The sequence below is a fragment of the Diadema setosum genome, chromosome 15 (genome assembly GCF_964275005.1).
Source record: "Diadema setosum chromosome 15, eeDiaSeto1, whole genome shotgun sequence".
NCBI classification, from domain to species: domain Eukaryota; kingdom Metazoa; phylum Echinodermata; class Echinoidea; order Diadematoida; family Diadematidae; genus Diadema; species Diadema setosum.
This window is the reverse complement of record NC_092699.1, coordinates 20,997,175-21,022,471: the sequence shown is the minus strand read 5'-3', so window position 1 is coordinate 21,022,471 and position 25,297 is coordinate 20,997,175. Positions and strand designations below refer to the sequence as shown.

Here is a 25,297-nt window from a genome sequence, read left to right as displayed (position 1 = left end):
TACAACATTCAAATATGATTATCACGAATGAAATTTCATCAAACTTCCTACTTACCAAATCACACAGCACGAGAATCCCAGCTGGCAAAATTGACTGCGGCCGCACAGCGTCACATGCAAACCAACAACAACGCACGAAATCCTGAATCTCACGTATCCACGCACGCATCCCCATGTTACGGGAAAAGAAATGACGTCATTTTCAAATGTTTCGCTGACTATAATTTTCTATTCCAAACCCTGTAGAAACAAGTTGATTTCTCAAAAAGTACAGGTGGAATCAAGCGAAAACTTTCACCATACATGGATTGAGGCCTGATGAACTTATGTTGCCAATTTCGGACACATTGGAGCCCGGCCATGGTCCAGTCGTAAAAAAACAGAGAGCATGTTTTGCGAGAGGTGATTTTCAAAAAGCTTTAATATCTCAAGTTCTAGTGCAGCAAATTTCATAATTTTTTCATCAAAAGGAAGATTTTTAAAAACTTAGATAGTGTGGGAAGTTTGAGTTTACTAGCGGCACGCATAGCGGCACAAGGAGAAGGTAAAGATTTGACTTTTTCATGCACTCAGTTTCGGGCAGCCGTGGATGCCCGTTGGAAATTCAAATAGAACGGGGCGATAATGAGATGCAAATTGGGGTGCTCCACCGCGCCTGTACAGATGTATACAATAATGATATACTATAGTACATGAATGTCTTAACGAAATGAACACAAAATGTCGGAGAACGTGGCTACAGCTGCTAATGTCTTTCACGGTGAGGGAGGTATTTAACCAGGGGTATAGGCCCTATAGTTATCTATGGGATTTTTTTCCGAGGGGGGGGGGGGAGTTTTCCGGGTGGTAGTTATCCGGGGGTAGGTGTCCAGGGGGTAGTTTTCCGGGTGGTAGTTTTCCGGGTGGTAGTTATCCGGGGGGGGGGGGGTAGTTATCCTGGGGGTAGTTTTCCGGGTAGTAGTAATCTTGGTGGTAGTTATCCGGGGGTAGTTATCCAGGGGGTAGTTCGCCGGGAGGTAGTTATCTGGGTGGTAGTTATCCGGGGGGTAGTTATCTAGGTGGTAATTTTCCGGGGGGTAGTTAACCGGTGGGTAGTTATCCGGTGGGTAGTTGTCCGAGGGGGAATTGCCCTGGGGTGTGATTGCCCTATGAGGGTAGTTGTCCGGGGGGGTAGTTGCCCTAGGGGGTAATTGCCCTGGAGGGTAATTGCCCTAGGATGGTATTTGTCCGGGTGGTAGTTGCCCTAGGGGGGAATAGCCCTGGGGGTAATTATCCTTGTGGTAGTTATCTGGAGGGTAGCTGCCCAGGGGGTAAGTGCCCGGATACGCAATTCCAAGCCTATGGCTGTAGAGGTTGTGACTTGTAAAGTTGTACATTTCACACGAGCTACACGTTGTACCTGCTCTCCTATCCACGCCGCCGGCTGCCCTAGCTGACAATCACGGCCTGAGCTGGCTATAGCAGCGATCATTATGCTCTCCGCTCGCTCCCCGCATATTTCCAGCGGGGTTACGTATAGTAGGGATGAACTTTGCGAACACTGACCGACTGCGAATCAAATGTAATTGGATAGCGAGTATGTACGTATGCGCGCAGTGATCACACGTGATCATGTACATATGTACCGTATGCGAGTCCATTCATTCTGTACAAATTGGCCAAAGCTATAGAAATTTATAAGTCCACGCGCTTGCGCACTTCAAAATTTCAGCTAATCTTATAATTCATGTCCCATAGCGTTTCCATGTACGAAAAAAATATTCGCCACCGGGACCATGCACCTTTAAGAATTTCATAGAAGTTTAATGGCAAATGTTCGTGCGTACGTTATGACAGAATCATGTATACGTTACGAATATTACTAATTGCATGCGTACGTTCTGACATGCACGCGCGTGGTGTTTGTACGCGTTTTGGCGGCGATAGCCAACCATAATGGCAATGTTGGCCTGCCACTAATGTATACATTAGTATGCGTGTACCGGATACCTGAACGTTGAGATGCCATTATAATACAGTTACTTACGTACACACATTGTACCAAAGATCGTAAGATCGTACAATACACTCTATCTTTGATTGTACACTAACCATCAACCAAACCAACGGGACTGAGGGTAGAAGTTCTGGTCCGAAGTTCTAACCGGTTTCCACTAGCTGCTGGTTATGTACATCACCAGCTAGATGTCTAACTGTTAGTTTTTGAGTTTGATTTCAGGACCAGTTACAAGAAGCAACGCCACCAAAATGGGGGTTCCTAAATTCTACAGATGGCAGAGTGAGCGATATCCATGCTTGAGTGAAGTTGTTAAAGAAAATCAGGTAGGTAGGCCGTATGTTTTTCGTTTAACGTTAGATCTAACGTTTAATATTTAGGCCTAACGTTACACAAGTTTGTCAGTATTTTCCCTACAGTCATTATGAGGCAATTGCCCATTCCCTTGTTACACTTGAAGTTGTCATAGTTGTGCAGTGACAGGGCGCTGTGTATGTATGGTTGGACCTAAATTACTACTCATCGACCGCCTAATTTTTATTTGCTTGATAAGATTGTTCACTGAAATTCACGTAAAAACTTGACCTACGACGTATGGTTGAGCTTGAGTGAGGGGTCTAGATATCGCGCTCGAAAATTTGTGATGCTCTTATTTAATAGTTTGAGTTCTAGTCTTATTTCTAATAGAAATTATTCCACAATCGTACCTGAATTTCTCAATAAATATCACGAAAATGCAGAAAAATCACCTCCCAGAATCTCCTGATGATACGATGTCGATGACGGAGAAGTGCGCTGTCGCCGTTTGTATGTCGGACTTAATTTTATGCGTTCAATTTCTCGGGGTATGTAAAGGTCGCGCAGCTGCCCTATGTAGTTTCATGCGTGAAAGTGTCTGCCCCTTTCTGTGGCTGTAACGTGCTTCGGCTTTCGTAGAATATTATAAATGATCGATCGAACAAATTATGAATTCTGTCGGCTACGATCATACGAACAAGACAAGCGAGACGACACTTCTAGGCTACAACATCCTTAAAAAAGATTTTAAGCTAAGGTAGGTAAATAACAAGGTAAAAAATTGGAAATTTAGTGAAAAATTTGTTCGAAATCAAAATTTCTTACCTGCTTCCTTCTCATGTTTAGCGGTTGTCAGGTATGTTTATTCCATGGGCGTATCGGCAAATTTTGCGCTTAGTCCTAGCGTAATATTGCTTGCTATACGCAGTTTACGCTGTGCGCAACCATTAAGTCCCTGCGCGAGAGCTAGTAGTACCCTTGCTATACGTGATTGAGAAAATCCAGCACAATCAAATGCTGTTGTTCCCTTTTCAATTCGAAGTTTCAGTGCAAAAATATCGCCGTCGAACTTGAGTGGCCTCTCTTCAGCTCCCCGCGGTGCCGCTCCTTATTGTACGAAGACCCATTGGGGACATTTTCCAACATGGCAAAAAACGAAACTTAGTACATACTTACGTGAGAATAATACATACGTATGTAATAATAATATGTACGTACATAATAAATAATACGTACATACATAATAACAATACGTACGTACGAAATAAATAATAGTGTGTAGGCCTACAGGCATGTGGATGTGTACGTGATAACGTGCGTATTAAAGGCCACTATAATATTTTTTTCAATTCAATTCAATTCAATAGAACATTTATTTCCAGATCAATTCGTGTAACAACAGCAACAATTCAGTAATGACAAACTGGAGGTGACAACTCAGTAAGCACAGCTTGAAGTGAGTGCACCTTTAACATTTGAAAACGTAGTTGAATCTGATTGAAACATAGCTAAAAAGACATTAAAGGGACTGTACAGTACTGGTTTAGGTAGGGATTCATGTTTTGAACATTCCTAAGTGAGATAATGAAAAGCCTCTTATGAAATATGAAAGAGCATGTGATTTTAAGAAGGATTCAACGTTTATTTGATGAAAATTGGTTTTCAAATGGCTGAGATATCCAAAAAAGTGCTAATAATAAAAGGCGACATGCCCCAACTTTATTAGTATCTCTTTGTTTCACCTTGTTTTTGGATATCTCAGCCACTTTAAAACCGATTTTCATCGAATAAACTTTTGATACCCCTTAGAATTGCATGCTCTTTGACATCTCATAGAGTGGTTTCTGAATACCTCGCAAGACGTTAAAAGCTAAATCCTCACCTCGACCAGAACTGTACACACCCTTTAATATACATTTACAAGACGAAATACAGATACACAAGAGACTAAAGCTAAAGGATGCAGGAGGAAAACAGATAGGAAGAAGGAAAAAGAGAAAGAAAAGAAAAGAAAAGAAAGAAAGAAAGAAAAAATACATTAAGGAGAGGTAAAGAGAACCCAAAAATATACACTTGTAATACTAAAAGAAACAAGGCAACATTGTTCATACATGTACATGTATAATGCATTTTAATAAATCAAGAGAAATTTAGCAGCCCTCACTATAAACTACCTTATATGGATGAATACAACTTTTTCTTGAGTCTTATCTTATTTCAAACAATTTTGAGATGGTGTATTTCTTATGTCTTTAGATAAATTGTTCCATTTCTTGGGGCCCATAAAAAGAATATTATGTTGGTAAGACAAGGTTCTGGGTCTGGGCAAATGCATTAATGACGAGGAGCGTGTATTGTAATTGAACATTTCGGTAGCAAAATTTCTTTGGTAACCTAAGATAATATAGGTAAATGTCTATCAAGATACAAAAGTTGATGCCATTCCTAGGTGGGACGAAGGGTGATCTGTGACCTTGAATTTGGCACATTTTTCATTTTTGTCAACTTTGAGGGCGCTCTGCGTAAAAACGGTGGGCACGAATGCGCTGATTTTTTTCAAAATTAATGAGCAAGTCAAAGCTTTCAACAGCATAATATTTTAGAACCTAAGGTGATGAAATGTGGAAGATATTAGCCTCTAAATATGCATCAAAATTTTCAAAATTAACATTTAACACCATTTTCGGTGACCTCGTGTAAGTTAATGAAATGTCAATTTCGCGTCACAGTCAGTTTTTCTTGCAAAGACTTTAAAGTTCTCTCAATTTCCAGATAATTAACGCTTTTGCATTAATATCCATGCTAGAACAGTCAATCAAAAATGCCTAATTTCCTTTTAACTGATATTTTTGGATGCGCATTGGTTGCTATGTGAGGCTGTATCTTAGCAACCAATTGACCTTGGGGCAAAATATTTTCAGAATATCCCTCAGACACTCTGGGGAACATTTGGTGCGATTTTTAAGAAAATCGGAGGGGGTCGGGTGACAACTTTTCTGAAAATTGAATGAATTGACGTGGATTGACCCAAAAGTATAAAACAAATTCGCCAAATTTTTACCTCAAATATGCCATAAATACTGCAGTTTTGAATATCGTGACCGTCCTCTTGATTCTGAATCTCTGCTGGAAAATAACGCAATTTTAGTGCATGCGATCCATTTTCTTCGCACGGCTTAAAAGGGTAGCTCACGATCGGCACCCCCTCTGATCCCTCCATAGGTAATACACGTGAATTTCAGTCATGCGTTGTTACTTAGCGGATGTGTAATTGAAACTGTTTAGTTTGGTTTGTTAGTTTGTTTATGAGTTTGATTTCCGTTTCTTTGTTTTTATCGCGTTCATAGCTACACTGTAATGCCACTTACCGGTAATCCCGCGCGTACCTTTTCGTTCTATACGCAAATAGCCATGATACGCAGGATGCCAATGTCAAGGTACCCCGCAGATAGGTGGTACCGTTACCATACTTGGCGTTCTGTGCGCCAAAACTACGCAGTCGGTTTCAAAAAGGGTGGTCGATATGTAGTAGGGCTACCATACTAAAGAACTCTACTCAGTATGGTACTAAGGTATGCATTGTGGAGGAAGACTGTGTTTTGCTTTCGACAGAGATGCCGATGCCAAGTTCTGTTTCTAAACTGGCTGGTACTAGGTCTGATCTGAGTACTTAGTAGGTGTTCTAGATTCTACAGCGTACCATCTCATGCAAACGATCGAGAGAATGAGGCGACATGGCATTGTGTGTGTGTGGGGGGGGGGGCGGGGAGGGTTAGGGGACTATAAACACCGGACGCTTTTTTTTTCGTGGCTCTGAATTCCGTACTCGGAGGATAAAATTTTGGCCGAAAATAGCACCAGTTTAATTCACAAAGTCCTGACAATTATGAATTTAAATAGCAAAATTATGTACTCTGATTTTTTGGAAAATAGACTTAGAGTTTTAATGTATGATAGCTCTACTACAAATCGACCACCCTTTTTGAAACCGACCGCGTAGTTTTGGAGCACAGAACACTTAGTAAGCACTGTACTGCTCGTAGAGCACATAAAAATGTATTGGCTTTGACCGTTGATGAGGATGTGTGGGAAAACACGAAAATTCACTGTTCATTAAAGGACAAGTTCACCTTCATAAACATAAGGATTGAGAGAATGCAGCAATATTAGTAGAACACATTAGTGAAAGTTTGAGGAAAATTGGACAATCGATGCAAAAGTTATGAATTTTTAAAATTTTTGTGTTGGAACCGCTGGATGAGGAGACTACTAAGGCTCGTGATGTCATATGAGTACAACAGTGTAAAGAAAATGTAAAGAAAATTCAGCATACATGTATTCTCACTTTTTTCGCATAATAAAAGAGCACTTGACTTGCCTCTTCCTAAAGGCAATGGGAATAATATTACCCATAACATATGTCAGTAACGAGTCAGGGGAATGTGTACTTTTTTCAGAAGATTAAATTTTGTGAAATTCTCTTTATATTTTCCTTGTATTGTTGTACGCATGTGACATCATACACTGCAGTAGTCTTCTCATCCAGCGGTGACTGCACAAAAACTTCAAAAATTCATAACTTTTGAATGGATTGTCCGATTTTCCTCAAACTTTCAATGATGTGTTCTACAAATATTGCTACGTTCTCTCAATCCTTATGTTAATTAAGGTGAACTTGTTCTTTAATGGTTTTAATCAAGGACAAAATTGCGAATGAATATTTTAACCGAATCATAATGTAATGTCAATGCATTTTCTAAAAAGCTTCGTACAACACAGTGTTCAATACAACTTGGTTTGTGTGCATTGTGGTCAATGCAAAAACAGCGGTCGATCTAAAAAAGGAGCAGCACCGCAGGGACCTGAAAGAGGCCACTCAAGTTCAATGGCGATATTTTTGCACTGAAACTTCGTATTGAAAAGGGAACAACAGCATTTGATAGTGCTGGATTTTCTCAATCACGTAGGTCAAGTTTTTACGTGAAATTCAGTGTTAAATATTCTTATCAAGCAAATAAAAATTAGGCGGTCGATGAGTAGTAGGTCCAACCATACTCCTCCAGATCTAGACCACGGTCTACAAAAAGTTGTCTTATTGTGTGGTATAAAATCGAATTATTAGTCTGGACACGATTTTCGTAAACACTTTGAATAATTGGCAAGTGCACTTGTACATACATCATTACGTGTATGGTGTTTCCATGTTGTGTATATATGCTACTATTAGTACATGTATTAATACAACTGTCGTCTTTACGAAGCAGACAAGAAAACTTTCATTTGACATTAGTTTCAACTTTGATCATAAATCGTAGCCACCAGAATGCCTTCCTCTGAGGTGAAGATCGAGACCAAGATGAAAGTGACTTTGATTACACATGTAGGCCGTAGGCAGTTCCAGCAAAGATAGAAATGAAATTGAGAAGGCTGGATCACTCATACTTTTGTAGCAAGAATTGTGTGTTGTTGAAAGTGGAAAAGAGGCAAGCTCTGGTACCATAATGCTGCACAAGTGCAAATCTATAATTTGCCAAATGTTAAGTTCATCATATGTGTAGTTCATGTTTTTTCTCCATACTTGATAAAGTGATAGTAGTTAAATGAGTTGTTAATATATTTTATGAATATATTGCCTACATGTATACCTTTAATTTTCTGTTCTTTTTTCACCTCCAGATTCCAGACTTTGATAATTTGTATCTTGACATGAATGGCATCATTCACACCTGCACTCATCCAAATGATGATGATGTTCACTTTCGAATGACTGAAGAGCAGATGTTCAAAGCCATCTTTCATTACATAGAGGTACCTTGTTTGCACAATTCATGCAACAATTTGGCTTTTGTGTTTTGCATAAAAATGCACTGTGTATATATGATACATTTATCAAATTATATATGCATTACATGTATATCACCTTTTTTTTCTAAAGAAAAATCCTTTATTGTTATTTCTGTCCAAAATTTAGACATTCCTTTTGAAGCACAACATGACTGATCAGCATCAAAATTTTAGTGTTGTTATGTTAATACGACAAGATCTAATTAGTATTTTCAGAGTAATCATCTTGCTGTCACATTGTAGACACACCTAGCAATAATATCTTCATAAGTCAGCATCTCACATTGATCATCCAAATTACCCAGTATCTGCACTTCAGGTCAAGGATCAACATACTGACTGTATCATTGACTGTGCTTGCATCAAAATGTTTATGTCAATGGAATCACTCTGTTAGCATATAGAAAAAACCCTTGCATTTGAGTGTGCAGGGTATACGGTACATGCACATCTATTCTATGTTTGGGGGATTTATTTTTGCATGGGTAGTCTTCTTAGGATTGTTTTCAATAGATTCACCAAATTTTAGATTTGACTTCAAAGAACAGTATATGTGGGCATTGAAAAATCAAATCTGCACATGCGTCAAATTAGTCCGGCAGCCAAACCCTGATTTTGGGGCTAAGGTTGCATTGGAATGTTATAGTTTTTTTTTTAAGTGATATTGAATGTTTAGACCTTCTATTTTATCAATCCCACATGCTGGAGCTCTGTCAGCATTGAGCAATTTGAGATATACACGGAAATCCAAGATGGCCGCCAGCGGCCATCTTGAAAATGCTATTTACTTACTTTTAACCCCCCTAGCACATCCAAAATGGGCATTAAAGGTTTTTAGGGATGGAGAATTCAAATCTGAGGTTAGTTTCAGGATATTACTATGTTTTGATGTCTTAAAATAAAATGGCGTCCATTTTTCAAGATGGCCGCCATCAACATGCTGTAGTGTAGACTTTATATGTAGAATCGCGCAAAGACCTGACTTATCATTTAAGTTTTCCCCTTTTTTTGGACAAGGGAGGTGCATAATGTAAAAAAAAAAATATATGAAGATTAAGGCCTAAAGCTTAGATTCATTGATAAAAACAATACAGGTTAATCATGTTATAACGTAGTCGCTTATAACGAATGACCGCTTACAACGAAGCAATGCTGGCTGAGTCCCGATTCCCTGTAAATACAACCAATTCGCATACAATGAAATTCGCTTATAACGAAGTATTTCATGTGATCCCAAGCATTTCGTTATAACAGGATTCGACTGTAGTATTATCAGAAGTATTTCAAAATAGTCATGTTGCTTTTCTGTATACATTGGTATACACATAATTTCAAGGTATCTTTTTGATATGATTTTTTTGAATACTTCTGCTCTGTAACGGCTCATTATTCTTGTCACAATGACCAAACGAGAGAGACAAGAGATATTACCAGCCATCCAGAAGAAACAGATGAAATAGATGCATAAACAGTATCTTCAGGAAAAAGACTGATATTCAGGAACATGATCCATACATCTGAACCAAATAAAGTAGTAGACAAACTTAAATATTTGGTTCTTGCTAGAACAGAAGATCTGTCTTATCACCTCTGCCTGTAGCAGTATAACCAATGGTGACACTACAAGGGAACAAGCACTTCATTCAGGTAGGATTGTTGAATTGTTTCACACTACTCTTCAGCAAGGACAGATCCTCCAACAGCAGGGTGATGTAAAAAAAAATCTTCAACCGTCATTAGGGTTCCAGTTTTATCATTATATTATTGTATCACTCAAAAGAGATCACTTTCAAAACAATTAAGAAGTATTTTAAAAAATCATATCAAAAAGATACCTTGAAAACGTTTTCCAGTGTGGGGGGGGGGGGGGGGTCAAGGTCATGCCACCCCCCCCCCCCCTTTCTGGGGAGGGGAGGGGGCGGCTGTATTATGAGGGAGCGAAGCGACCGAGCCGAGCGAGGGGGACACACCCTCCCCCTCCCAGGGTGAGAACTTTTTGCATTTTTATGTTGTAAATGGCGCAATTTGATGCGTGTTTTTGCGCGTCTTATGGACTTGAAACGGCCACACTTGTGTAATTAAGGTAGCAGGATATTTAGATGTCGATTATTATTGAACAACTTGCCTATAAAGACATTAGTGGTAGCATTTGAATAAACTTCTTGTATTAATTAATGAATTTCATGAACGCTGTCTCTTGTAAAGCAATCAAACAGAAAAGGCATGCACACATCGAGGGTGTACATAAGGGATATTTCTCCTTCCACACTGCTAGGTGATTTTACATTTTCAGACCTGAAATTCAGCGATCTGGTGCAAACTTTTGTTGCAATACTTGGAGTTTTTTTCTAGCTTCCCTCCCCCCCCCCCCAAAAAAAAAAAAATAATGGAAACAATTAGGGCTTTTTTCAGGGAAGTGTTAATAGCAAAATCACGGGATTTAGCTATTATTCCGCATGTGCATCACCTGTGTGTATGTACAAAGTCTAGAGGGGAGGGTGTGGGAAGGGGATGCCCCCTCCCACTCGACAAAGCTATTGAGTTTTTAAAACTGAAATAACGCGATCTGAAGCACACTTTTTGTGGGAAATTCGGAAATTGCCATTCCCCAAAGTGTACTTAGTCTATAAAGGGGACCAATCAACGGGAGGGTGGCAAGATACCTCTCCCATATTCGAGGGAGGTTTTTTTTTTTCCATTTTTAGAACTGAAATTCAACAATCTGGCGCACACTTCTGTTGGCATATTTGAAAATTTGTCAAATAGAGAAGTGCAAGTCTGCAGAAGGAGACATAGCAGGATGATGTGAGAGGGGATAAGCCCTATTCTCCCTCCTACATGAGGGAGATTCTGTATTTTCTGATTGCAGTTAAACGTTTTTGTGTACATACATTTTGTGGTACACGTATATGTTTGGAAAACGCGAAGTGTAGCCATAGTCTACTTGTTTGCACGGGAGGGGGGGGAAGATGGGGAGAAAGCGTGGGAGAGTGCTGGGAGAGATCTATATTTCGTATACGCATATGATGGAATATTTGGGAAAGTATTTTAAAAAAATGATCGGGGGAACCAAGAGAGGAAGGGGTTGATTAAAAGGGGATATTCTCCTTGTACATGACGGAACTTTGATTTTTTTCGGAATGTAAGTGATAAGTCTTGTGCACTCAGAATTATTCAGAATCTTAAGGGGGCGACTGCCACATCCCCCCCCCCATCCCCCTCCCCCCGCTTTTGCTATGCTGGTGCTTAGACGGGAACTTTATGTAAGGGCGGAATCTTGGGATATTCATATTCATGGGTATTTTGATTTTTCCCCAATTTTTTTCCTTTTTTTTCCTTTTTTTTTCATGAACCAAAAGTATGTGTGTGTGTGTGTGGGGGGGGGGGGAGGGCTGCAGCCCCCCCCCCCCTGTAATAATACAGTCGAATCCTGTTACAACAAAATGCTTGGGATCACATAAAGTACTTCGTTATAAGCGAATTTCGTTGTATGCGAATCGCTGTGCTATAGGTTTGTATGTACAGAGAATCGGGACTTCAGCTACAATAGCATTGCTTTGTTGTAAGCGGTCATTCGTTATAAGCGACTTCGTTATAACAGGTAACCTGTATTATTTTTATCAATGAATCTAAGCTTTACAGGCCTTAATCTTCATAAATTTGTTACATTATGCACCTCCCTTGTCCAAAAAAAAAAAAAAAAAGGGAAAACTTAAATGATAAGTCAGGTCTTTGCGCGATTCTACGTAGTCTACATTACAGTATGTTTATATGGCGGCCATCTTGAAAAATGGCCGCCATTTTATTTTAAGACATCAAAACATAGTAATATCCTGAAACTAACCTCAGATATGAATTCTCCATCCCTAAAAACATTCAATGCCCATTTTTGATGTACTAGGGGGGTTAAAAGAAAGTAAATAGCATTTTCAAGATGGCCGCCGGCGGCCATTTTGGATTTCCGCGTATATCTCAAATTGCTCAATGCTGACAGAGCTCCAGCATGTGGATTGTTAAAATAGAAGGTCTTAACAGTCAATATCAATGAGAAAAAAAAAAACTATAACATTCCAATGCAACCTTACCCCCCTTGGCTGCCGGACTAAATAGGGAATAGAGCAAAGATGGCCCAAATTATGTGTCTGCTATTAACATTGTGATAACTCAAGTTAGTCTAGCAACCCCCAACTTTGTTTGCATAATGTTTGCTTTACATATGTTTGCATAAAGAGTATAGAATAGATGTGATACCAGTATGTTACTTTTTTGTATTGCCATTCTAAGTACCAGTGTCGGTAATCATCTTTTTATTCATGGTGCCATCAAACATCTCTAGTAAGACACTACTACATGTACATGTACATGCAGCTAAGCAGTCTTATAACATGATGCTGCTACCAGAAGTTTGCAGAAGTTTAGTAGCACCGTGAATGAAAAGACGATTACTTGGAAATCATACATGATTTACATCACAGGCCTAGGCACAATCTAGTTTTCTGATACAAGTTTAATGAGAACTGAGTAACATTCTGCAAGTCCTCACACGTTTCTGCATTGATTCACTCTCTGTAGGTACTGTTTCGCATCATCAAGCCACGTAAAGTTTTTTTCATGGCTGTTGATGGAGTAGCACCTAGAGCCAAGATGAATCAACAACGAGGAAGAAGATTTAGGTATGATGATGTATAAGAATGAGAGCTACTCTTGCTGATTGAACTAGAGTGATTGTGCCCTTATTCAAGATTGTACAGTTGTGACCTTCACTCTGAGTATGTACAGTATAAATTCCATGCAGGGATGCACTCTGGAAATACCAAAAATTTTCGGAACCTAGTAATAATTTAATAATAATAGGGCAGTGGCGGATCCAGGGGGAAGCGTACCTGATTCTTGTATTTGCCATAGTAAGTGTTGCTGTGGTAACCACAATTTTACCCAAACCTTGTGAATTGTATTAATTCCACAGCATTTTGGCAATTACTAAGATGAAATTTAGTATGTTTAAAGATAATAAAAAGTTTTGGTACCTAAAAAGTGTCCTTGAATTTCCTTGTCTTAGTTTGTGTTTCAGGTTAAAGTACCTTTCATATAACTAACACTGTGAGACTTACTCGCCCCAAAGTGCTCTCATGTCTTAGTAATCATGCAATTAACTGCGATCAGCAGCCCCATACGCATAGCGACCAGCAGTCCCATACGCATAGCGTAATCGGGCTTCGCATTGTAGCATTCAGGATCATGACAGATTTAGTATCGCAGGGTAAATGTCAACTTAAAATCCCATAAATTCTTCAATTTGAAGACTTACCAGTTAACTTGAAGTATTGAAAACAGGCTTCGGGCAACGTTTGGTTCTGCCTATAGTCCCTTTCTGTTCGAATTGATGACTGAATGTGACTCGGTCGACAGGACCTTAGGAGAGCTACATACAGTACACTGAATACTACAGCCAGTGCATGCGAACACATCACATGCACACAAATTTCAAATCCATGAACAGATAAGATGTTTGTGTGCGCATGCGCTGGCCATGGTATCCAGTGTATGTAGCTCTCCCAAGGTCCTCTCGACCGAGTCACATTCAGTCATCAATTCGAACAGAAAGGGACTATTGGCAGAACCAAACGTTGTTCGAAGCCTGTTTTCAATACTTCAACTCAATTGGTAAGTCTTCAAATCGAAAAATTTTTTGGATTTTAAGTTGACATTTACCCGCGATACCAATTCTGTCATGATCCTGAATGCTACAATGCGAAGCCCCATTACGCTATGCGTATGGGGCTGCTGGTCGCAGTTAGCTATGCGTACAATGGGCTGCACGCTGCTGGTCGCAGTCAGTGGTTTCGTACAATATTTATCGACGCTGGTCAGCGTCGGCTCTGGTACGAAACCATTATTGCATGATTGCTAAGACATGAGAGCACTTTGGGGCGAGTAATTCTCACAGACAACGTACTTTAACATGAAACACAAACCAAGACAAGGAAATTCAGGGAAGCTTTTGAGGTACCAAAACTTTTTATTATCTTCAATGTATACAGTGTAGGTGTGTGCAAGACACCAAGTGTAGTATTAGAAAAAAAAGTATTGCCATGGTAACCACATATTTTTTTTTTAAAGGTACTAGCCCACATTTGCAAACCCATGAAAATCAAAACTGCATAAAACAGGTCCAATATGACTTCAAGTACAAGTTATAACAGTAACATACCTCACCTGTTGCTCTTTGTCTATATAGATACCATTCGATAAAAGAGAGAAAATCATCGTTTTAAAATCAATTTTCAAACCTGGTCAACCCGACCCAAAATCAAATTACAAGCGCGGGCTAGCTACGCACATTAACTTACACATGTATCGCATGCAAGTAGTACGTGCGTGGACCGGAGCTAGCGAGCGTTTTTATACGCATGCATACGGTGCATTTTCATTTATTTTTATGAAAGTAATGGACTAATTGGAACGAAATTTTGCACAGGTGTTACTGCAATCATACCCAAACTCCATGCTAACTATGAGACCAATTGCTGCAGGTTTACAAATGTGGGCTAATACCTTTAAATCAAAGTGAAGCATTGTTTAGTCATGACTTTATTCAAGTTCAATGCAGTATTAGAATAACATGTATATATAAAAAAAAAAAAAGCTATTAAGGTCAAATTTGGTGTGTATGAAGATCTGTAGGTGTATTTGTGCACAATGCCCTTTCCTTTGTGTGTTTGTACTTGCCAAACACTTGGTTCAATTCTATTTCATAGGAGTCTGAGCTGCTGGAGCAGGAGTATTAATCACCTTCAGTGATAGCTCTAGTTCATTTGAATATCACCTTGTAATCACAGGAATACATTACCATTGGTCAGCATGTTACGGGAATTTTTTGAGTCAAGGATGTTCCTTTTGATATTATAAGCTGATTCTCATAATGTGATTCCCCTGTTTCACTTGTCAACATGTTATAGGTCTGCACATGAAGCAGAGCAGAGAGAGAAAGAGGCTCTCAGCAAGGGGGAAACATTACCAGATGAGAAGAGGTTTGACTCAAACTGCATCACACCTGGTACGCATTTCATGGTCAGGTTGCAGGAGCAGCTGAAGTACTTTGTCAACATGAAGATCACACATGACAGCAGGTGGCAGGGAATCAGAGTTTATCTGTCAGGACATGAGGTTTGAAACTGTGTGATACATGTATGTATTAATGGTTGTGACCATTGCCTATTGGGATCTTAGAATTTTGTGTACAAAAATGAAGAGAGTTTATTTAAAAAGGAGAGTGACAAGTGAATTTCATGATGCAATATTTCTGACAGTCATTTGTGCATATCTCAGTCATTTCTGTGAAACATTCTCCCGTAAGTCCAAAACATGTATGTTGTACTTGGGACAACTGTCTTTTGAATCAGCGTCATTGTTTTTCAATTTGATGACATCATCTTACTGAAAATTGTGATGCCATAATGCAAAGTATCACAATGAGCCGAGTTTACATGTCACGTCTGTTACAGGTGACTTTTTTTTATTTTTTTGAATTATGCATTGACTTGATAATGTTCTGGAAGCTGTATCTCAGTTGATTTTGCTCCATTTCCTCTGAAACTTTAGGATGTTGCAGCAGAGGCAATAAGCTGTAGTAATTTTGCGAGTCCTGGGAATATGTGGGCATTTGTCTATGGGAAATGCGTGTTATAGCAAAATCAGTCCATCTCCAATGGTTTAAGGGTGATAATTTGTAGTTTAAAAGGGAAAATGCAAATGGAATCCAGACAAAATGATTCTGGATTTATGTTTCACATATAAGCTTATGTTCAAACATGGAGACGTATAGGTGCATGGCTAAGAACTGGGTCTGTGGCACTATAGATATAGGTTTGGACTTGTGCAGGTTCGAACCTTGACAGGATCCAGGAAATAATCCTTTTTCTTTTACTTTTTTTTTTTTTTGCAATTGAGCTAACTCTGCTTTCATCCATGTTGAAATCATATTGTCAAGTAAATGCCCCCACGTGCATCACACACATTTTCTCTTTGTTTTGTATTGGAGGTTGCATTGCCTTGACCTTTGCAAAATTTTGTAGACTTGTAGAGCTTGCCCAACTGATCATATTATATAATGATAGCAAGATTAGACATAGCCATCATGGTTATGCAAATAAGGGTCAAAATTCATATTTGAAATGGCCAATGTTAAAGTACAGATGACCCTGAAAACATTTTATTGTCATGTTTTATTTTGTTCGTATTGAAGACCTCTTGGTAAATAAAGCTTGTAAAATTGACTTACACCACATGCACACACACATACACGATTTCCCTTCATTTTGCGTTACAGAAACAATTTGCTGAAAAGTATCTAAATTTTATAGGTACAACAGAACTCCACTACATGAACGTATCTCATATAACTTCCAGGCCTAACATCACTTTCTTGTTTGTGGAAATGAGAGTTAAAATTGAGGTTTGCCTGTGTAAGGGTGTGATTGCTTTTAAATTAATGACACCATACTACAAATTGTAAGTACTGCTTCAATTTCTACCTGTCCCCTTTTAAGATGCGTCGATCATGGACGACAGATATCTCATGACCCCCAAGCGTAAGTTGTCTTAAAATGATTAGTTTCATGTCTTGTTTCAATCAAATTTACTGTCACCTCTTTGTATTTCTAGACACCGGGAGAAGGAGAACACAAGATCATGGACTTCATTCGATCAGAAAAGGCCTCAAAGGGTTATGATCCCAACACGCGACATTGCCTGTATGGCTTGGATGCTGACTTGGTATGAACAGTCCATATTCTTTTTGCAAGACATAGGCACCACTTTTCTGTCACTGTTGTGGTTGTCTTCTTGTGACAATGGAATCAAGAATTTGGTGTACTCACAATAACTTTTCATAGCTTATGAGCTGTGAGCACCAAACTCATACTGCAGTTACATAACCTAAAAGTGCTAGTCAAGTGTGAATCTGGGTGAAGTCAAAACAGGTCAAAGGTCAAATGATCACTGAACTTTCCTTAATGAGCACTATACTCAGAGTATAGTGGTGTACTCTCAATAATTTTGACAGGTATGAGCTGTGCCCCAAATTCATACCACAGATACATAAACCTAAAATGATAGTCAGTTATGAATATGGGTGAAGTCTGACAAGGTCAAGGGTCAATAAACTTTTCCTGCTAAGCACTGTAGTCACAGTATTCACAGCTATGAGCTACTAAACTCACACCTCAGGTACATTATACATCACCTAAAGATGCTAGTCAAATTTGAATGTTGGTGAAGTCCAACAAGTTCAAAGTTCTAAGGTTAATGAAAATTCCCTGATTAGCACTGTACTTGCAGTATTGTGATGTGCTCTCAATAACTTTCCACAGGTTTGAGGTATGATCACAAAACTTACACCACAGGTACTTCACCAAAAATGTGGTCAAGTTTGAATATTGGTGAAGTCCAACAAGGTCAAAGGTCAAAAGATCATTGAGCTTTATACATTGTAAAACACTATGATCACAAATTTTGATATGCAGGTGAGACATTGCTTGGCACTTGGATTGTATTGATTATACTTCAGCAATGAGCTGACCTCTGGTTATAACCAGTGGCTGTGACATAATGGGCAACTACTCATTGCTTGAATTAAAAGGGTTGAGGAGAATCTCAAAGAAGGTATGTTAGTTGGGATCTTAAACTGATTTACTTTCTTGTAAGTGGCTGGAAAAAATTTTCCCAAATTAGTATCTTTGTCATGTACACTGATGTGATGTTAGGCCAAAAAAGAAAAAATGGTTTGTTTGCCCCTTCGCGACCGACCGAAAATCACGGAAATTTCGGGTCGTTTTTTTTTTTTTTTTGCTCTGTCAAGTTGGTTTTTTTTCCACAAATTTCATCTTCTGCAAATTTGTGAACGGTTTTAAACCCAAAATTATCCATTTTAAGCTACAGAAAGAATGAAAAAAAAGTATACAAATGTTTTTTCATCTCATCGACCCGTCGTAATCGTGTTCGGGCCGCGCGAGGCCGCAGGCTACGTTTTATAGCATGCATTGCATGCTAGCTACCTTTTTGACTCACGTGCATAGATAGTGCGCTAGCCGCTAGCTAACTGCGACCAGCAGCCCCATACGCATAGCGTAATGGGGCTGCAGACTGTAGCATTCAGGATCATGACATGGTAGTATCGCGGACAAATATCAACTTAAAATCGAAAAATTTCTTCAATTTGAAGACTTACCAGTGAAGTTGAAGTATTGACAACAGGTTTCGTGCAACGTTTGGTTCTGCCAATAGTCCCTTTCTGTTTGAATTGATGACTTAATGTGACTCGGTCGAGAGGAACCTGGGAGAGCTACACTGAATTGACGGCCAGCGCATGCGCACACAGACATTTTATCCAGTCAATGGATTTGAAATTTGTGGGCATGTGATGTGCTACCGTACCGGCCGCGGCGCAGCGCAGCGCAACTGCCAAGATGGCTACTTTTGCAGCATCCGTTACCAGCTGTCATGGCACCAAAACTGTTTGGAGTTCAGTTGCCAGCATCTCACTGGAGGGTATATTTTTGGAGCTGTTTGCAATATTTAACAAAAGGGGTCAAAACAGCTTTGCGTTTATCTTACTTCAAAGGGCTTCTAGAAACAGGTTTCTGGAAACCTGTTTCGGACACCTGTTTCTGAAAGCACAAATTTGCGGCTTTCGAAAAGGCTTTCCGAACCCCATAATCAAAACAGCTTTGCGTTTATCAGCTCGTAAAAATTCCTTGAAAGCTGTTTGGAAAACCTGTTTCTGCAGAGAAAAAGAGTTGATAAACGCACCTAAAGATGAACATTATAAGTGTTTGTCAGTGAGTGTTTCTGCCTCGCCTATACGGGCCCTGGCAAGACGTAAATTTGAATGAATCCCTTGGAGTTTTGAGTTGATTAAACTTGCGCCACATCCTGTACAAAGTTGAACTAGAACTCGAAGTACTGCCAGAAGGATGAGCGTATTACGAGATGCCCGGCCAAAGTTACAAAATTACATGGGTAAAAATGGTATTTAAAAAAAAAAAAAAAAAAAAACGACCTACCGAACCTCTTGGGTTTTGACAATTAAGGGCAAACGAACAATTTTTTGGGGCGGGGCCTTATAGTCAGGGCTGCACACTAACCCATTTTTTCTACCAGTCTGACCTGTCTCTGTTGGACCAGTAAATACATGGTTTTACTATTTACTGGTCAACAACAACAAAAATTACTAAAAGACTTGCACACTTATTTTCATGTTTTCTGTCGGCTACTGTTAACCCCCCCCCCCCCAAAAAAAAAAATATGCACATTTTACAGATTACTATTTTGTTAACCTGCATTGTTTATTCAACAAGAAAGCCTGTATGGATCATTACATGAGAAAGAATAAAAAGGAATTATTTGCGAATTGATACGAAAAGGAAGAAGAAAAAAAGAGGGGTTGAAATGCGGTCTTGAATTTTTTTCTGAAAATCTCTTCGCATATTTTGTATACGTTCTTGAAAGTACACGGCAGGGTTGAATTGATGATTTTGGGATGCTTTGTCCATCTTTTACAGGTCAAATGTTGCCTATTGGTTGCTGTCTTGCTTGTACTTGACAGTCACATTTTAGACTGACTTCTTCCAGATTATGTATAATGTATATACTTCCACAGTTTTTGATGCTTCTCCTGATGTTCCTTATACATGGTCAAATATCACATTTTAAGCTCCAGTCACACAGTCGCTCAAACAATCCTCTATGTCCAGTGTTGCATCCAAAAAGTTCATTTAAAAATTACGCTTTTTACGATGCAATGCCAGACGCAGAGCATTGTTTGAGCAACTGTGTGACTGGGGCATTAGCGGCTATCCTGTAGCCACTCTGCATGCAGGTGACATATCTTCAGACAGTACTTTTGAATTTTGTGTACAGATGCTTTATACTCTAATCTATATACATAAATATTGTTTTATTAAGCTGCGCCTAGTCTTCACAATATTTACCTTTATGTTTGAAGGGGAACTTTGTCCCTCGCACAAACATGAATATGAAGCAAAAGCTGCTGCTAGTGCCAAGGGATACAATTGCATTGCGCGGCAATGGACATTTCTAGTTTTTACTGGTCATGTCGGACCAGTAACTTTGGCAATTCCTGACAGTGACTTTTCCTGGTCTGGAACCTTCGGACCGGTGCCAGTGTGCAGCGTTGTTATAGTGCTAGAATCTAATAAACAAATTTGATATTATAGTATGTTCTCATAGAAAAGGAGCAATATTACCTGTGCTAAACATTTACACAAATGTAATTTGTACTTCATCATTCATTTCAGTGGCACCTGAACCAACGGTCCTAATATGTGTTTCTTCGGTGTGGGATATGTGTAAAAAGGACATGTTTATCTGATGGTTTAAAGCACTCCCCCACCCCCTGCTTACATCTTTATTTCTTCCTTCATTGAGTATTGAGTATAGGTTGACATTACAAGAAACCTCTTGGTGCTTGTAAGACCGATGCCCATAGAATGTAATCCTAGTCATTTGACAAGGGAGAATAACTATTGGCCTTCACAATTACTCATATTAGATACAGAGTTCACTTGATGCCTTCCATGCAATACACACTGGACTTATTTTGCATTTCATTTCTTCTGAATGCAGGTTTCCTTTTCTTGCTCTCACTCTCTCCCATGCTTTTGCATGCAAAGATAATGCTAGGTCTGATTTCCCATGAACCTCACTTCTCATTGCTACGTGAAGAGGTCAAGTTTGGCAAGAACACAAAACGACCAACCACAGTAGAGGAGACCACCTTTCATCTTCTCCATCTCTCCCTCTTCAGGGAATATCTCGACATTGAGTTTGCCGTGCTCAAAGTGAGTCTGTCAGCAATGTAATCATTTTTATTTTTTCATCAATGTTCAAAATTTTGGTAGACATTTGTTTCTGTTTGTTTACAAATGTTTTTTGTTTTGTTTTGTTTTGGTTTTGTTTTTGTTTTTTGTTTGTTTTTTGTTTGTTTTTAGCAAGTAGGAGGATTTGTCCTGACTGGAGGTATTACATTTTATGCATCTAATTTACAGTTCTCATGCAAATACTTTGTGTATGTCATGCAAATTCAAAAGCATTCCATGCACAAATTATAAATTGTACACAACTCATGAAAATGTTTAATTTACACATACAGTCTGACCTCTCTTATTCAGCCATACCTTTTTCAGATCTCTATGTAATCCAGACATTAGCTTCCACTAGATTATCCTCCTTTCCATTTTGCATGTGTTTTCGGTTGAAGTCTTACTACAGCCAAGCAAAAAAAAACAAACAAACAAGCTGCTGAAAATACCTAATGATTAGATCAATTTGGACATAAATGCTTATGACAGTGATACAATGTACATTTATACTGCCCACATTTATACTGCTGTCACAAGATGGAAAGGTATACTGCTCATGTAATTGTTTGATTGGGAAGATATGTGAGAGATAAAAGACCTAGATTTGAAACAAAAGGCCAGTTGCATTATTTATTTTATATCCACATCATGTGAATTGTATAAAATGCAGATACCACCTACTGGTCATGGTAATAGTTTATTGACTGGCTCATTTATACCCCAACACAACCTGCTAGAAAGTTTTGTGATAGAGCATTTCTCGCTTATCCAGCCATATCATATATTAGAAAGCCCGCTGGTCCCCACATGGCCGGATAAATGGGATTAGACTGAAGTTTACATATTCAGTTTGCACACAGTGTAAGTTGGTGAATTTTCTCCAAACATATGGGATTAAGCAAATAGAGTAAACCACTTAGTGACATTTTGAGGAGACTTGGTCCATTCAAAGCTTGTATTCATTTCTACAGTTTTGATTAATCCTCATGCTGCCCTCCCTCTCCAGATGGCAACTCTTCATCAATTACTGATGTCACAGTAGTAGTACAATATAAAGAAAACACAAACAGAATTTCAAAAATCATGATTTTGTATGAAAAGTGACCAATCCCATACCCTGTTACTTAAACATGTTAAGTCAGGTATGCCTCTTTGAGGAGCTAGTTCAAGTGCTCTTTTGATATTGTTGAAATGTAAATTTTGTCACCATTCTGACAACAGAACGTAAGTGATGAAAATTGTATGTACACATAAACCATTAGGGCATTGACTGTATTTTTTTCCTTTTCTTTTTCTGTCACAGGACAAGATCAAGTGGTATGATCTTGAGAACATCATTGATGACTGGATTCTGTTAGGTTTTCTGGTTGGTAATGACTTTGTGCCTCATCTACCAGACATGCATATATCTCACAATGCTCTACCTCTCCTGTACAAAACATATGCTGAAGTTTTACCCACTCTAGACGGTGAGTTGTAACGATCGCCCTGTCACAGTACAGGCATGCTAACCTGGAAGCATTAAGCTGCACATTACTTGAATATGAGACCATTCTGAAGCAAATAATTTTCACACAACAATAGATATATAATGTACTCTTAAATGAATCCCACAAGGATTGGAACAATCATCCCCCAGCGTTCCCACTGATTCCTACTGATCAGTTACTAGCCATCCCCTTTAATCACAGGGTGATAAAATAGGTATCTGTGCAGATGGTTACCATTCCCTACTTACATGTACAGGCCCCAAGGGGCAAAATGGGAGGGGGGGGGGGGGCAAAGCCCCAAATTAGAAAAAAAAAACCCTCTATGAATCTTTTTCTCTATAACGAGAAGAGATAAGCTGAGTTAGTGCTATAAAGTATGAGTAAGGAAATTGGTATACTGCAGGGGGGGGGGGAGGGTTCAAGTTGGGGTCCAGTTTTCACATTTTCATCTTCTTCAAAACTCATGGTCAGATTTTCACCAAACTGACAGGTGTAATGACTAGAGTGTAGAAAATGGGGGGGGGGGGAGGAGAGACAGAGCCCCCATATATAAGAATTTTAACAAATCATCTTCCTTAGAACCAGAAGTGATAAGCTACTAAGTAAAGTCGGTGATATGAGCAGTAAGTAGATTGGTTACTGCAGATTGGTTAATGGCAGTTCCGGGGATGGGCCCTGTGGAGAATTATTATATTTTCATCTTCTTCTTGAAAACACATGGTCAAATTTGTTACCAAACTTGACAGGCACTATCACTACGGTGACAATATATATTTCATACAATGACACCAGAGCCCCTGTAAGAGAATCTGAAAACAAAAAACAAAACAAAACAACTACAACAACAACATCTTAAGATTAGAAAAAGCTGTGTGAAGTAACTGCATTAGTGAATGTTCCTCCAATACTAGTTGTGATAGATCCAGGCACTGGGCTGGGCTAGAATTGGTGGCCAGTTTTAACATTGTCTCTCTTTTTTTTCTCTTACTGCAAAGTGAAATTTTCTAAATTCATTGTACGTGGCAAGTGTTTTTTACCAGTGTGATAGAATACACAAATTGGACACCAGACCCTGAGGAGGCTCTCAAAGCTGCCCTCACCCCCCCCCCCCCCCAAATTTGCTGTGCTGTCGGGTAAAAGTCTGCAGGTATTTGTGGAAGGTGAACTTGCAATAATTAGGTGAGTGTGAGACCCCAAGTCTCTCTGTAAAATTTAGCATGTTAAGCTTTTGATTTAACCCTATTACTCCAGGATATTTTAGTCATGTTATGGGGTGGGGGGTACCCCCCCCCCCAAAAAAAAAAAAAAAAAAAAATTTTTTTTTTTTTTTTGTACAAGTTTCATAACTTCCTTATCAATTCCTCAAAGTAACTAATAGGTTGTGATTTTCATTTCTTATGTATTTTATTGTTTTCCAATTTTCTTATTTTCTTTCTTTGAATTTTACAAGTTTTTTTTTTTTTTTTAGTCTATGTGCGAGAGGATGTGGGTGTGGTATTAGTTTTTACTATTTGGGAAAGTTATCAAAGTATTTTCATAATTTGGAAAAGTTTCTGACTTTGTCCATAAGTGTATACACAGTCATATATAGAAAAAGCAAAATTTAAATGACATGAGTTTGGTGAACGTAATCTGACACCTGTACTTTGAGTCTGATTAGCATGAATTTGGTATCAAAATGACCAGGGCCCCGTTTTATCAAAAGATAAAATCGATTTTAAATTTCCTTACCACACAGGCTGCCATAGACTTACAGTTGAAATCAACTTTAAAATCAATTTTAACTCTTCATAAAACAGGGCCCAGGAATGATCACAGAAAAAGTTGTGGAATTCCATTTTAGAATATTGTCTGAAGGCCTTCGGAAGCACTGACAAATATTTGACTGGGGGGGGGGGGCATAATGACCCTTCCCCCATGCAGCACTTGTGTAAGTGGTGTCATGATTTTTGTGACATTGAAAAAATTAAACAAAACAAACATGTGGTAGGATTTTATTCCAATCAAAGCTTTCATAAATTCTATGAATAACAAACCTCATTTGTATTTCTTAATGTGTTTGCATGTTAATGTATTTCTGTGTGTGTTTGTTTTTCTGAAGTTTTACAGGTACAAACCCAATGACACATTCAAGCTCTATGTAAGATTTTGGTCTAGAATCAGAACTCAAAAGCAGAGACTTACTGTAGATCAAGCCATAGCTGTTTTCATCTCTGAAACAACATTTTGTCTAGATGCAGAAATATCACACCAAGTTGTTCCATGCATAGAAACCTATTTATATGAAAACTAAATGTTGTGTGATGTAGGTTTCAAGGGTGACCACATTGGCCCCTGACAGAGACCCAAAGAAAAAAAGAAACCATTTTCATTGTTATTTTCAAATCTAAGTTGGCATGAATAATCCCCAGGATTGGAGGACTTGAGACTTGTTGAAATGATCCTGAGAAGTAGAAGCATGGACATCACAAGTAAAACAAGAAAGATTGATATGATTACATTCACTCAGATACATTTATTTCAAATACTTTATTTGCATTTCCAACCCTTAAAATGTTACTCACTTGTTTTACCCTGTATTTTCATGCTTATGCATGAAATTTATCATACACTTTCAGGCTACATCAACGAGGCTGGATTCTTGAACTTACCAAGATTTGAAAAGTTCATGAGGAAACTTTCGAAGGTAGTACTTCCCCACGTATGGCTATGCATGATACTTGAGGTGTTTTGAGTGTTGTCTACATTCTTTGATCTCTATAAAACCTGCTACCACCATATATATATTC

General features: G+C 38.8%; 1 protein-coding gene across 1 annotated transcript in view; it reads left to right on the top strand.

The window, feature by feature from the left end:
- The first annotated feature begins 2,143 nt into the window (after nt 1-2,143).
- LOC140238934 (5'-3' exoribonuclease 1-like) overlaps nt 2,144-25,297 on the top strand; it is a 95,818-nt gene continuing 72,664 nt past the window's right edge. Inside the window, exons 1-8 of the mRNA XM_072318832.1 lie at nt 2,144-2,322; nt 7,970-8,101; nt 12,710-12,810; nt 15,097-15,304; nt 16,802-16,912; nt 20,830-20,997; nt 22,322-22,487; nt 25,127-25,194. Coding sequence (XP_072174933.1) covers nt 2,248-2,322; nt 7,970-8,101; nt 12,710-12,810; nt 15,097-15,304; nt 16,802-16,912; nt 20,830-20,997; nt 22,322-22,487; nt 25,127-25,194 — 1,029 coding nt within the window. The 5' untranslated portion in view covers nt 2,144-2,247. The remainder of the gene's footprint in view (nt 2,323-7,969; nt 8,102-12,709; nt 12,811-15,096; nt 15,305-16,801; nt 16,913-20,829; nt 20,998-22,321; nt 22,488-25,126; nt 25,195-25,297) is intronic.